Source organism: Bacillus rossius, chromosome 2 (genome assembly GCF_032445375.1).
Source record: "Bacillus rossius redtenbacheri isolate Brsri chromosome 2, Brsri_v3, whole genome shotgun sequence".
Lineage (NCBI taxonomy): Eukaryota > Metazoa > Arthropoda > Insecta > Phasmatodea > Bacillidae > Bacillus > Bacillus rossius.
Window position 1 is genome coordinate 110,813,519 of NC_086331.1, and position 16,111 is coordinate 110,829,629.

Sequence of the window (16,111 nt, forward strand, 5' to 3'; positions counted from 1 at the left end):
TACAAACCCCCTAAGCCTCCTACCTTTACCTTTAGGATGCCATGGCCGCCATTTTGAATTATGATGTAACTGTTTCAATTTTTGCTACGGCCGCCACCATGAAAACCCGTAATTTTTATGCTAGAAAATCGGGAAAATTTAAAAAAAAAATTATAAAAAATTCATCAAACTTTAATAAAATATTATTTAACAACATTGTTGCACATATCGTTATGGGCGCCATCTTGGATTCTATAAATGTTGCACATTTCGTTATGCCCGCCATCTTGGATGTGTATGATGTCATCGATGCACTTTTCGTTACGCCCACCATCTTGGATTTAGAACACTGATATCGTTATGGTCGCCATCTTGAAAATCCGTAATTTTTATACTAGAAAATCGGAAAAAATTAAAATTTATAAAAAAAATAAAATGATAATCAAAACACTCCTCCATCTTGGATTATGACGTCACGGTCCCCATCTTGAAAATCTATAATTAAAGATTTTAATGGGAAAAATAATTTATAAAAAATAATTAATCAAAATTTATTAAGTATTATTTAAAACACGTACTTACGTCCTTGGTTTGAACCCGATGATGGCAAATTTTTTATGACAGATCCATCCTCCACAGAAGCCACCATCAGACTCAGCTCCCACTACTAATGCCAAGGTATATATCGACAACTATTATGAAATCATGTCCGCCATCTGGTTTTCGTCTACTAGAGTGTGCTACCACCATGTCAGTTTAATTTCTGTTCACTTGACCTTTGACCTTGACCTTTGACCTTGGACTTTGACCTTGACATTTGACTTTGACCTTGGAATTGATATTTGACCTTGACCTTGGAATTGATATTTGACCTTGACCTTTAACCAAAATCTTTGACCTTAACCTTGACCCTGGGTACCATCTTGGATCCACCATCTTATTTTCAGTACTCGCTACCAGGAGCGCTAGTTAACACACATCGCCCATATATTCCTAAAAGTATTATGTATTGACTTGTGACATCAGCTGCAGTTGCCTAGGACAATGACTGTAATTATAAAATGCATATGAGTGTACTGTATATTTATGTAAACAAGGACCATGTCCAAATCATGTATGTAAATGTGTTGTGTAAATTCAGGTTAGAAACCAATGTACAACTTGTTTGTATATATTACTTGGACAAACTTGTCATGTCAGAGAGCCTCATCCCAGAGCAATCTGGGGAATAAGGACTAGTAGGAATATTGGCTTTTATCACTACTACTAACTACCTCCTCCTTCTTGCCCCCCCCCCTCCCACCCGCGCTTCCGACCCTTGAGGACCGCGGGCACTCTTTCCCTCTGCTGGCGAACCTTGAGGACCGTGGGCATCCCTTCCTTCTGCATGAAGAAGAGGTTGGGTCGAGTGCGCAGTTGGTGCCGAGCCGCCAGCCTGAGAAGAAGCCCCCAGCGCAGTACCAGCAGGGTCACTTCATGGCGCCGGTGGACCTGGTGGAGTCTAGTCCCGTCTACAGCCCCCAACAAGCTTACGACCTCCCACCTGTTTCCTACTCCCTAAAACCTTTCCTAATGGCAGAGTGTCCTTTCCCCTATCCCCTCACACTCCGCTCCATGATCGACCCTCCGATCGGGCCCTTCTTCCTCATTAAGATCCCTCTACTTTCTGACCGCCGCCCACCAAGACCCCAAGCAGCTGACCATAGACCGTAAGGTCCACGACCGAGGCACATGTCGGCCAGAGCTCTTCGGCAGCGATGCCTGAAAAACGTCAACCTTGTGGTTTTTACCCCACATAAACCTCTCCATCGCACCTGGCAGACTCCAGGGACACATAGACTATTCAGGAAATGTTATGCATTGGAGCCCCACAGATGTTTATATCAGGGCCCTACCTTGACTAATTTTATAGTGTTTTATCAAGTAAAATTTTTGTGTGATCAGATACCAGCACTTTTCACACAGAAATCTCATACTGTCAAGATTACTTCTGCAACCATTATTTTAATGGATTCGTGTATTTTTCGTCGATCAAAACTTTTACCACAATAGCAGCATTGATACAGCAGCGAACTGTCATATTCGGATGCTATAGCAGTAGAATGTGATGCTGTAACACACACTGAATGAGTAACAAAATATGATTTCAATAAGTCTTTAGAAGCCTCATTATTTGATGATGCAATTTGTTACAGATTATAGAAATCTTTCGCCATTACCAGCAGTTCTTCGGTGTACAGCTTGCAAATGAACTTTGCTTTTACAGTGCATAGTCAAATTACTTTCCTGTGTGAAATGTACTCCACATTCATCACACGGAAATGTTGCACGATTATTGTTCTGTCGGAAGCCATGGCTTTCAGGGCAAGACTCGCTTCTGGCTTTCCATTGGCTCGCATATGAGGATGTGGTGAGTCGAGCTCGTAGTTTGGCGAATCGTGTCCTGCTCAATTGGAAAAGTCCATCGGAGCTTGGCTCGCTTTTGGCTTGCCATTGGCTCGCACGTGAGGATGTGGCGAACTGAGGTTGGTGTCCGATTAGTCGAACCCATATTGGTTAGAAAACGTCGTCGGAGCTTGGCTCGCTTCTAGATAGCTATTGGCCCACGCATGAGGATGTTTATAACAAAGGTTTATGTCTGGTAAGTCGAGCCCTGTTTGGTTAGACAAGGCTGTTGTAGCTAGGCTCGCTTCTGGATTGACATTGACTTACAATTGGATCGCAAGTGAGGATATGGTGAGCCGAGCTCGGTATTCAGCGAGTCCAGCCTGGCTCGGCTGGACAAGGCCATCAAGGATTGGCTTACTTCTGGTTTGCCATTGTCTTGCTTATGGCTCGTGCGTGAGGATGTGCGAGCCGAGCTCGGTGTTAGGCGAGTCAAGCCGGGTTCAGTTGGACAAGGCCATCGGGGCGTGGCTTGATTTGCCATTGGCTTTGACTTTGATGAAGTTTTCCAAAAAAAAAAAACACTTTTCTAAATTTAGTAATGTCAAATTATCCTTAGACGAGAGGTTTGATAGAACTTTACGTACCAAGATGTGGCGTCAGTTCTCAGCTAATAGAACTGACATGTGTCTGGATATATAGTCAAAACCAATTACAGAATAAAATTCCATGGTGCATTCTACTACGAAAATGAAGCCCAAAGACATAAAGATCACCTGCTTCGAACAGTGTTTTCCAAAATAAAGAAGAAATATCCACGAAACCGTTAAGCTAACTACGGCCACATTGTGCATACCTTCAAGCAGAAAGGTGTCTTTTAGGAAGGTTTCGCTGCGAATAGGAGTTCCAAACTTTTCGTGTAAACCATGTTCGCGAATCAGATACTATGATCAACTACCTTGAAGATTTGTGCCTATTCGCTGCGGCTTTTATGCCTAGCTTATTCAGCCTACGATGTATTCCAACACATAATTGGTGATGATTCACAAACAAAGAAATGGACTATCCTATGTTGTGTGGTGCGACTTCCCACCTACCTTTAATTCGTGGGTAGAAAATGCAGAAATCGAAAAATGCAAAATACTTAATTACCTGCTTGTTTGTACTTGTAGTAGTGTAGAATTTATATAATAAATATTATTTGTTAAAAGTATTTTGTTTTATTTATTAAACTTTGACTTTAGTGATACATTGTTAAATTGAGACAATATTTAAATAAATATTTTTAACATAAAATTAACTTATTTGCATCGAAAAAGGACCTAATCGAGGACACGAATCGATAGAATCAATCAATATATAAATAAGTAAGTTTTTTTATGATATTTAGAATTTTTCTAATTTTTAGGTGAATATTTACAGATTTTCAAAATGTCAGCGAAGATGGCGGATGCTATGAAAGTCTGGTGATTAGCACTACTGCTCTCTTGTGGGTAAAAAATAAACCAAGATGGCGGATGCACATACTAGGAGACGAAAACAAAATGGTGGATCTAATATGGCCACCATGACATCACAAAGCTGGAAATAATATATTCCTTTGTCAAAGTGGTAAGGATCAGTATGCTGCATGTCCATATAGAGAAATTACTAAATAATTATTAAACTGCCATTGGCAGGATCGAACCAAAGTCTCCAAAATCCATGGCAAACAATATATATATAATTATTAATTTTTTAAAATAAATATTTAAAACTTTTGAAATATTTTTTTTTAAATGTAATCAGGTTGTTGAATTACAAACTGCATAACTTATTTCAGTCCCATTTCAAGGTCATGGTCATCCAATATGGTGTCCATGATGTCACAACCCAAGATGGTGGTCGGTCATTGACCTGCTCCAAGTTCCATCCCGTAGTTTCCTGTGCCAGACTTCTAATATATATACTACTGGCAAAGTTTGGAGAAGGTATGTATGTTCGTATCGCATGTGATAAAAAACATCCTTGTCTCGCTCGCGAGCCACGTTTGCCAAGCAGAACTCGCGAGCCAGACTCGTACGTCCATGGGCTGCTTGCCATGAACACGACTCCACCTCCGAACAGGATTAGCTGCGTAACCCACCTCGCTGCACTCGTCTGATGAGGCTGAGCAGCCACAGCACATGTGGCTGAACTGCCATAGCAACATGAAGAGGGAGTGGCATTACCTCTCCGTGAGGCATGAGCCGCTGGTGCAGCACATTGTGTGTTATGTTACATTGAACGCATGGTTTTCTTTAAATTTCAAGACCAGCGAGACATGAATTGTGACATCAAAGTTAATACATTTAAATAGAAGAAATGATAAGGTCTTGGGGCTATGGACATAATCAACTGTCTGGTTAGCTAAATGAGTTAATGGGATTTTGGTGGTGATGATGCTGGGATGGGTAGCTTCATAGAAGAGTCTCTAACGGCTTTCAGAATGCGATGAAACGACATATCCCTTTCCCACACTCATATAAGCCTTAGGATGGTAAGGGTATAAAGCCTAAGAGCGCTGGGTTACAAAACCAAAAGGAGTGGAAATTCTTTATGGTCTACATATAATCTAATTGTATCCTATACATAAATTTCTATTTCGAATTCTGTGTTGTGTCATATAAAATAGCAAGTTTTCTTCAGATTCCCTCTGGGCACCTGTGTCCACAGATTTTCCCCTCTCCATTCCCCCCCAATCCCACTGGCCACATTCTACTTCCTCTGCTTTTCCCTCCCATGCCTTGGTTTTTTCAGTGGTTTGCACATGCGCGTTAAGTATATCATTGTACATAAATAAGCTCGAGTCACTGGCTTCTGCCTCATTATAGTGTTTCTTTTAGTGGAGTAAACTTGTTTTCGGTGCGGTGGCAAGTTTGAGGTGAGTCATATGCAAAGTTGGATTTTTAATTTGTGATTCAAGATGGTATGTGGTGGCCATAACTTGTTATGTTTAATGTACTTTCCTTTGTAATTGCTTGTTTCGGTCCACCACCCTCTAAATTTTGTTTGGGCTGTTAGTTTGATCACTTGTTCAGTTTCTAATTCTAGTTTTATTGCCATGATAAAACTTTTGTGTACTCCAAGAGAAGCACCTGTTGAAAATTATGAATTAATTTTCTTTGTAAATGCTAGACATGGTGCATGTCGCTATCCTCCCTGAGGTGCACAATGTTTGAGGATTATTGTTGTGCTAACCTCCCCCCCCCCCCCCCCCCCAATTTAACATTTAAATTTATGATAGCAAATTTAAAGTCCTTGAGCAGCCCTCGCTGTTGGGTAGCCTTTCTTTGTGTTTGCTCGTTTTCTGCATTTAATCTTGATGTTTGATGTGTTTACCCATAGCCTTGTGTGATGATGTTTGTCCAAATTTAATGTAAATTTTTAAGAAAGTGTTTTTTGCTGTTGCCATTATTTTCTATTTTTTTTGCTTAATGGCAAGTTATTTTAGAACATGTAATATTTTAGCGTATAACTTACGTGCAGTCTCAATTGAGGGGTCTAGTTCATGTTTTCAACCACAGTAACCTTTAGAGCTTGGGCAAGCTAGTGTAATTCTCCCCTGTCAGATAACCACTGTCGTATATCCAATGTATTCAATGTAATGTTTTGTGTCTACATGCATTTATATTAAGTATTCACTTATGTTTTCATGCCCCTAAATTCACTGGGCCTTGATATTAGACAGTTTGCATTGTCAAAAACGTTTAAATTTGTAGCTTGTCATTTCCCTGGAATTTCATGCTTGTACCTGGGTATATACAGGGTGTCTGTGAAAGACCGCACTTTTTTTTGATCAGATAGAGAATAAATTTCTGAGACAGGAAGTATTTGCCGATTTTTGATCTGACCCATAGGTAATTAGTAATTAATTAAAATAGTTAACCAATGATGAGCGCGCTCTAAGAGAAAGAAGAAGAGTGTGGGGACTGTGCTTACCGGGAGAGAGAGAGAGAGAGAGAGAAGCACGAGGTAGTACTGCTTACTGTCTCTCACGGCGTGCCAAAAGTATAAAGGGGAAAGCAGCAGTAAGCGAGCATGTGCGCGCTCATCACTGGTTAACTATTTTAATTAATTACTAATTACCTATGGGTAAGATCAGAAATCGGTAAAGACTTCCTGTCTCAGAAATTTATTCTCTATCTGATCCAAAAAAAAAAAAAAACGTGCGGTCTTTCACGGAAACCCTATATGCCTAATTTCTCGGTACCTAAGAATTTGTGATTAGCTTGTGGAGATATTATTATTGATTAATCAGGTTTGTTACTTAAAAATATTTTACCTGATGTTTTATGCAGAACATTTGGAATGTCTAGTCTGCCTTAATGCTTTCATGTAACCGGATAATAATAATAATTTTTATAAAGTTTGATCTTAGAGAAATCATAACTTGTTTTGAAGATACACAAGTTATTCCTCAATGTTTCCTCATTAAGCTTAGGGTTTCTTGTGTGGTAATTCATTTGGCCTCTGTTCATACTAGACAGCATTTTTAACACACTGAAATCGGCCTCAAACCCACTATGGTGCAATTTAATCATTTAAACTAGAATTTTTTTTTCAAAATTAATATTTGTAAATTGTCATTATAGCTTGTTTCTGGTTTTGGCCTGTTTGGATAATAACCTTGATGTCTTCAAAATTATCCTTCTCCCTCATTGCACATTGCAATCCCTTCTTTTTGCCTTTACTAGAATAGGCTCGTGTTCAGTTACCATCCCCTGGGCGTGGCGACTAGAGTGTACACAAAGCACTAAATGTTATTTTACCTCATATGTTATCAGTTAAAAGAAGTGATAAGACAGGCAGTGCTAAAGTTGAATTCAAGCTGCTGTTAAAGGAATGACTGTCAGAAGTCAATTAAAAAATGTTCAGATTTGCAGGAATTATTTAAAGATTAAATTTTCAAATATATAAAAAAGAAAAAAATACCTGTATCCAATCATTTCATATCAAAAGACGTTTGTTTTATACCAACAAAACATCACCTCCTTATAACAGAAAGTTAAGTGGGTAGAGCTTAAAATGCTTAAAACTTAAACACACTTATGTCAAAGGTGTGAACAGATCCCTACCTAGGTCTAGAAGTCAGTAAAGCTGACAACACCAACACGGCAATACACGGCTTAACTAATTAACAATGTCAGTCATGTTCCAACACCTAGTAGGGCATTCATAAGAAAATTATGATATATGTAGCACATAAAATAAAGAGCACAGTGTCTGAAGAAACAGTGACCTTCATAGAAAGAGTGCCCCTGATGCTGACTACAATCTTGCTACGGCTGTAGTCGACGGCGACAAAGAAAGGCGTCTCGCCCACATCGACATGGTAGGTAGCATACACCACGTCGACCTGACCCGTGTCCACCAAGTTGCGCAATGCTGCGTAGTTGCACTGGCAACAGTTGTCTTCTATAACGATGGCGGGGTCGGGGCTGGTGGCACACGCCAAGCAGCTACATCTGCTCAACAATTACAGTCAAGCATCACACAAACCTCCTCCAAACTCAAGTGATGCAAACACACTTCACAAAGCTCCCTCCCAACGCATGTGCTGCACCCAACACTTATCATAGCTCCCTCACAATTCATGTGCTGCACCCAACACTTCACATAGCTCCCTCCAAATGCATGTGCTGCAGCCATGCAGCACATAGACCTCCTACCAACGCATATGCTGCAAGTAGTGTAATTATGATGATCTCATTATGACACAATATATTTCCTATGGTATTATGGGTCTATGGCTTGATCGCTTGATGGCTATAAAATGATGGCTCGATGGCTCGGTGCCAAGATGGTTTGCAATTTTTAAGGATTTGGCCATGTTCAGGCATGCCAGTCCTTTGGAAAAAAATTAAATATCTGAGTGTCTTCCTTAATGTACGACTCTTCTTTCTTTGCCAACTTGAGTATGTGTCATGGAAGGCATTAGAGCTTTTTTATCGGCTCTGTAGATTGTTACAGACCAACCGAGGACTATCCACCAAATTGCTGGCTGATCTGTATAGGGAAGTGGTCGTTCCGATAATGGCATGGTGCAGTAGCTTGGTATCCACAGTCTGGAATCGTGCATATGCGAAGGAAACTGAAATCGGCGCAGCATGTGACCCTTCTTGCGGTAGCAAAGCCATATGGCATTTTTTTTCTTCTAATTATGCTCTACGGGTTCTTGCTGGGGAAAGCCACAAATATATCGGTAAAATTCATGGAATGTGTGCTGGATATAAATTAACAGACAAAACTTGTATTTATTATGTGGAAACAATATAAACTTTTAAATACTGACTCATATTCAGGCCAGAATTTTTCGGATAGTTGGAAGATAAGGAGAAATTAATAGTTAGTAAATAGAAAACAGCTATTCTATATTTTGCCTGTTAACTTTTAATAACTGAAATGTGAATCAAATTTGAAGTAATTAGAGAGATCACAAAAGTTTTGTTTTCAATATGTTGATACGCGGCATTCGGAAAAAGTGTATAGAACTTATGAACTAAAACATCTGGCCAAGTTTATAAAATTTCAATTGACAAATGAATACTTCTTCAGTTTCTTTAAACCAGAGCTCTTTGTTGGTAAATGATTAAGAGATTTTTGATTAACGTTATAGAAAATTCTAATTGATTAAAATTAATCGCATTTCTTCTAGACTTAGCTGCTGCATGCCGGCCATTGCTAGGGGATTTCTCAGTGACGCATCAGTGAAGGGTATTGGAAACAGCGAACCATCGAAGGGCGTGCATCGCCGAATTTCGTAAAGGAGCATTAATAAAGATGCCTGGTTAGTAAGGGGGGGGGGGGGGGAGAAATGGAAGCGAAATGGAGCAGCGAGCTCCCATACTGGAACCACACTGCACAAACAAAACTGAGCAGTGATAAAAACAAAAAAAAAACATTATTTTTGAATAAACATGACAAACAAAAATGTTGGGCCCAAATTTATTTGCCCAGGTTGCCGTGATATTACATTAAGTGTACATAAGCAAGCATGAAGCAGAGCCAATTATCACTAACTTTGGCCGACAGGGGGTGCATGCGGGTTGTCTAGTACAATTGCACCCCCAGACTAAGGCATCTCGCAAGAAATAGGACCATGTAGAAGCACGAAGTAGAAAGAGAGAAAAGGAGGGCGAAATAAAGGGATAAAGATAGAGAACAGGAGATCTCGTGATTCATGGGAGGATTTAGGGGAGAGGAGAAGGGGCAAAGAGAAAAGCTGGTGTGGTGGGGAAGTATGCTATGGTGGCATATCCGATGGCAGCCATGCGTGCTCCCAAGCATGGGAACACAAGTGGCGAGCACTGAAATGCGGAGGAGAGTCGAGATGGGCCATCTAACACTGCCCCACCCTATCTGGAAGTATGTGATTCTAAGCACATAGTACCTGAGCTCTGCTAAATGACTGCACTATGAGATCTGGCATGTTTGCTGCGCCCAGAGTAAGATAGGATGTAAGTTATCGGTGCATGCTGCGAACGCAAGCTTCTGGCCAGGAAGTGCTAGAGGTCTATGAAAGCAGTGGACCAACTGTACCACTTAGGTCAGTAAAAATAATTACAATAACAAGGTAGGAAGCATTTAAATAAAGACCGGTACAATAAAGTGGGTTAAAGGAATATTTAGTTTAAAAAAATGGGTGCGTGTACTTATGTACGCGCGTGAGAAGTTATACTTCTTTGGCATCATTAACAAATAGTTTTTAATTGCATGCAAATAATTAATTACAATAAAATAATAAAAGGGCTGGAAAAAAATAGGTAACACAGTCAATAAATTTCAGTTTAAATTTGAAAAATTAAGTAAATAAAATTTAGAGAATAATAAATATATATGACATAATTTGTACTAAATATTATAAGATTCTTAATTTTAAATATTTGTTATTGATTATTTAATATTTTAAAAGAAAATAAATAAATTTAATATTAAATTCAAAAATTTAATTTAAGTTTATTCATTTTTTAAATATTTATTATTTTCTTAATATAATATTCACTTTTAATTTTTATCAAAAAATTTCATTAAATTTGTTCATTTATTTTTATAAATATTTATTATTTATTCAATTTAATAATAAATATTAAAAATTAATATTTTAATTTAATGTTCGATTTTAATTTTCATCACAAATTTTTTATTAAATGTTTTATTAAATTTATTTCTTTATTTTGTAAATATTAAATAGCCAATAATAAATATTTAACATTAATACTTTAATAATATTTAGTATTAATTATATTAAATAATTATATTTTAATTTATATCAATAAATAATACATACGGATAGTTAACCTCAATTATATTGGAGCACTTGGAAAAGTATAAAGGCACAATTCTTTTACTAATATTTACGAATAGTAAATAATATTAATCAAAATCTTCAATTTAAATCACTACTGAATGTAATTTATTAGCACATATATAATTCGCACTTGTATGAAACTAAAACACATGTTGTGAATGTAGTAACTAGAAACATGTGGATAAATATTATAAATATGAAAACAGTGATCAGAGTCGACGAGCGTGCCAACATGCGCGACTAATAGAGGTTCTATTTCTATTTTGTTGGTAGCTTTTTTTCGAGACTTAATGAGCGGTTTAGCGGGCAGCTTCAACCTGTTAATTCTGTGTTACAGTGATGCGCGCGCATCATAAAATTTCACTCTCATCATTTTTTCATAACGCGCCTAAAGAAGTATAACTTCAAAAACAATGATAACAAATTGGGTAAAATTATGAAGTGCCCAAAAATTTACTATTATCGGTACTCTTGGATTTGATGGTGGCGGAGTGAGGCAGGCTTGCCGCCTTCAAAGCTGCTTTCAAACTCAGGCCTGATGACCTAAAGTTGCACAGAAAACGAACCATTCATGATTGGAAACGGCATAGGGGTGCCTTTGAAAAGGGGAGAGTCACCTATTTTGTATTTACTAGTGTGCAGGAATGGTTTCAGCACAAGCATATAGAGTTTACTCATGCCACGGTTCAGGTACTCTTTATATGTGGCAAATTTAAGGCCATACTCCACCAGTACGGCATTGTGGATAGTCATGTGTGTGAGTACTGTCACTAACTGCTAAATTTGGAGCACATACTGCATTGTTGAGGAATAGTAGAGGATTTGAGAGGGGACTGATCGGCTGTGATTTTAATAGTAAAGTAAACGTTATAAGTGATTACTCCCCCCTTTGGTTTTTTAACCCAGCCTCTTAGTATCAGCCCTACCGGTCTGGGGCCCCCATGGGCGAGGATACGGAATACGCCGTATACGCGAATCGGGAAAGGTGTTAGTGTTTCAGCTATGACCAGAGGCTAGGGCTACCCCTTCCACGAAAGTCACCACCTCGGCCCCCTGCCTCACTCAGCTAACCAGATAGTTGGCTGTGTCCTTAGCCCTTAGACCTTATCAGCACAGGGCGAACATGGTGGCTCGGACTAAGAGTTGGTTTGTCTTGTGGGTAGCAGTTAGCCAGAATGGTCATTATACTAATGAGGTTGGATGATATTCTAATGCAACCTGCTGGTCACAGAAGTGTCTCCTGATTAGCTGCGATGACGCTGCTGCATTGAGTGTGAGGAATTCGCATGCCTGGAGGATTTGAAGCTAGTGGGACTAGTTCCTGGGCCTTATGATGCAAGCACCTGGGAGGCATTAAGGGGTTCGGTATCCATCCGTTGGGGTGCCAGTTGCCTGATTGTTCCTGGATGTACAGCTCCCCCTTCCTATTACAACCAAATGATTGATGGATACTAGTTAGAGTATTTCCTGTTCGAGAACCTCTATCTCAGACGTACTTGCAGTGGGAATCTTGGTCTTCCTAGACTGTATGAAGGATAGTTCGGCTGCTAATCTCTGGAGTTGGAAGGGGCAAAGAGAGATGTGTCCTAATCGATAGATCACCTAGTGCTTGGGCCATTGTGATGGTTGGAGATTACTGGGGAAGGATTTGTTGGGCGTGTCACCTAGACAAGAAATGAGTGATCCATAAAACTTGCTATCGTGGACTGAACCTACAGCCTGAGGATTTCGGTCCTCTAGGACTGTAAGATGGTTGGTTTGGCAATTATCTCTGGAGTCAAATTGTTAGTGATAATGACTGTGTCCTGATCCAAAAGTCACCTAGTTCTCTGGTCATTGGCTGGAGGTCACTGGGGAGGATGTACTTAAGCCTGCCTAGACAAGGAATGAGTGATGGCTAACTATCCTGTGAATCTCTCTGCTGTTAATTGTGCATACCTTGAGCTGTACCTATGATCGTGCAGTGTGAAGGGGACAGTTTCCAAACCTGCTTTTTCAAGTGTAGTAAAGTTCTGGCCCAAAATAGCTTTGTAAGCTGACTCCCATTCTACCCTTAGGGGTGCATGTGTGGAAGGGGAGGCAGAGGTTAAGCCAGCCTTCAGGCCAGTAAACATTGTTGGAATTACAGATGGTATATTCTACCATATACTGTTTCATATTATATACTGCAGTTGTGGGCTATGTGATTAACAGAGTGGTTGTAATACACCCATGGTCTCTAGCATTCAAAAAGCCCCTCGGGAACTCGCTACCGCAATATCACCAAATTCTATTAATAATTACAGCTTTAGTTTGATACAAATTGTTTTACTTATTTACTTCATGGCTTGATAATTGTGCATTTGGTCGTATGGCTAGCATTTTTGCTTTTGGACCTCGAGATCGCCGACTGCGACTGCGATCATGGATCGAAACTCACCCCCCCCCCCCCCACCCACAGGTTTTTATAAAACCTTGTAAAATGTAGATATAACACAGCTACCACAGAAACCTGAAACCGTCAAGAACATCATACAATATGGTCGGCATCAGCAGTCGAGACTAGCAGTGCCTACCAGCGAATATTGGAATTTAAATGGTGAAATGTAGAGTGGAAATGCTAATAGAGCTAAGTGCCCAAAACTGAAAAAGTTGTTCTTTCATGGCTATGTAAACTAACTGCCAAGGCCAGTGCTCAGCTAAATGAACTAAGTGCCTATCATACTCCTAGTAGTTGCAGTTGACAGTCATAGATGGCATGGGTGGTATGTCAAGCCCAGTGGTACAGCTAAATGTGCTAAGTGCCTTTTTGTACCATTACTCAAGGTGATGCAGCCATTTGTGCAGTGAGAGTTTGTTGATGTGTATGTTAAAATGGAGGCGGAAGAAGAAAACAATGTAAATGTTAGTGTGTTTGCTGCAGTAGAACAAGAACCAGGGGCGTGGAAAGCAAAGCAACATGCTACACGTATACGTGGAATGTCTTACGTTACAAAAAATAAGAAGGAAATTCCAGCAAAGAGTCCACCTGGCAATGTTGTAAGTAATGTTCTAAGCACTATTTTCGTACAATGTTTGTGGCATTTTGTGTTACTATTGTGTAATGTTTGTGTGTTTTTATGAATATATACAAAACAACTTTACAATATGGGTGCTATATTAAAAATAATTAGCTTAAAGTCTTATGCTTTATCTTCATTATAATATTGCATTGTCACACGATTTACATATGTATGCAAAATTTCAACTCAATCAGAAACCGGGAAGTGTATCAAATTTAACTTGCAAGATTTGATTACAGACAACGGGACAGGTGAAGCTAAATAAAAGCTTGTAAAAAGGGGGGGGGAGTTAACCCCCCTTGCGCATGGCACTAACAAGAGTATTACTTAACATTATTCAGTTTTATATTGGTGATGTCACAGCTAAAGCAAAAATGTTATGTTTCTGTTGCAGGTTATATTATGTGAATAATATCGAAGCTTATACTGTTGCTTTAATTTTCAGGTGATGTGTAAATGCCGTTATGAATGCAAACAACTGGTGGATATGAAAACCAGGTTGTTTGAAGGCTACCATGCATTAAACATGAACGAACAAGGCAACTACTTAATGGGATTAATAGATATACTGCCAGTACAAAGACGCCGGCATGGTAAGTACCTACAACTATGCATGTGAGAGTCGAAGACAAACAACAGTGAGTTTCACTATTCCTGATGGAAAAGGAAGCCATGGTATAGTGTGTAAAAGCAACTTTATGAACATTTTTGGTGTTTCGTCACAAAAGATTGCGACATTAGTAAGAAAGAAAAAGGAAGGCGTTTCTGTTTACAAAGACAAACGTGGTGGCTCAAGAACATGTAAATTCACCTTTCAAGATAGGGTTATGGTTAGAGAACACATTAATCGTATACCCAGAGAACAAAGTCATTACAACAGAAAAAAGTCTGACAAGGAGTACATGAGTGGCGATTTGAATGTAAACAGATTGTTCACTTCATTTAAAATACAACATCCTGACAGTCATGTGATCTATAAATTTTATCGTAAGGTTTTCTTAAAAGACTTCCCGAGTGTATGTTTTAGGCAACCTCGTGTAGATACTTGTAAAATGTGTGATAGGCTGAATGCGATAATGAAAGTCAAAGACAAAGCTGATGCGGTGACAGCGAAAACACAACTGGAATTACATCATCGTAAGAGTGAAAAGGCTTTCATGACTATGAAGAATGACTTCATCAGCAGCACATTACCTGGTAGCGAAACATGCACACTCTCAATGGACTTACAAAAAGTTTTTCAAATTCCTAAGCTAACCCACTCTAACATGTACTATTCGCGTCAGTTAGGTTGTTATAACTTTGGCATACATATAGCTGATACCTCAGATGGGATAATGTGTGTATGGCATGACGGCCAATCATCGCGGGGAGGGAATCAGATGGTGTCTTGTCTCTTGCGTACTATAAATGACCCTGAGCTCTTCAAATGTACCAAAAAAAAGTTATGTGTTTGGAGTGACAATTGCTGCGGTCAAATTAAAAACCGAATGCTACTGTTTCTGTATATTTTTTCTTGTTGCTGCAGGACATTTTGACTGTATAGATCACAAGTTTCTTATGGTGGGGCACAGTTTTTCTGCTTCAGACAGGGATTTTGCACTTATAGAAAAACGGTGAAAGTGTTCGAAGGCACAGACCGTGAAGGATGTTGTAAATGTTATACGGACAGCAAGACCATCCAGACCATTTCGTGTGCTGAATATGGAGGGAAAGTTTCTTGATTTCAACGAAGCTGCTAAGAAATGCATAAACACTTCGCAACTAAAGATATCTAAGGCGGCTTGGCTACGTGTAACAAAAGACAATCTTGCAATTGTAAAGTACAAAACAAACTTTGGTGACATCGAAGGGTGGGAAAACTGCCGCGTTGTAAACAGAGGTGTTTCAGTTGCAGACATTGTATCCATCGAATTCACCAGCTTACCAGCGAGTGTGCCACTGCCTGAAGCTAAAAAACGGGACTTGCTGACTATTATTGACTATGTCGATGAAGAAAACAAAGACTTTTATCGCAGTGTTTGTTCATAAACATTTACAGTGTGATGTACAGCCAGGGTTTCACTCCAGTAAACATGTTGGTGTATAACACAATCTATAATAAGAGTTTTGCCACCTCTGAGATGTTACATTCAAATGGTTTATTTTTTGCACAGTACTACAATCTACAATCTACGAACATAAATCCTTTTACTTGAATTTATTTGTGATAATGTATATGTCTTTATTCATAGTGTACTCTGCTGTCAACAATAAAGAAACATTACTGTGGCACTTAGCTCATTTAGCTTATGTACATAACACCTTTGGTAGGAAAAGCGTTGTGGCACTTAGCTCTTTGCCAATATTTAAACATGTGTTTTTTTTAACATTAGTG

The 16,111-nt window shown here is 39.1% G+C and overlaps 1 protein-coding gene across 3 annotated transcripts in view; it reads right to left on the reverse strand.

The window, feature by feature from the left end:
- LOC134529611 (diacylglycerol lipase-alpha) overlaps window positions 1-16,111 on the reverse strand; it is a 150,737-nt gene that overhangs the window by 44,664 nt on the left and 89,962 nt on the right. For all 3 annotated transcript variants that reach the window (XM_063363898.1, XM_063363896.1, XM_063363897.1), the window contains exon 8: window positions 7,625-7,850. In XM_063363898.1, the coding sequence (XP_063219968.1) occupies window positions 7,625-7,850 (226 nt within the window). The remainder of the gene's footprint in view (window positions 1-7,624; window positions 7,851-16,111) is intronic.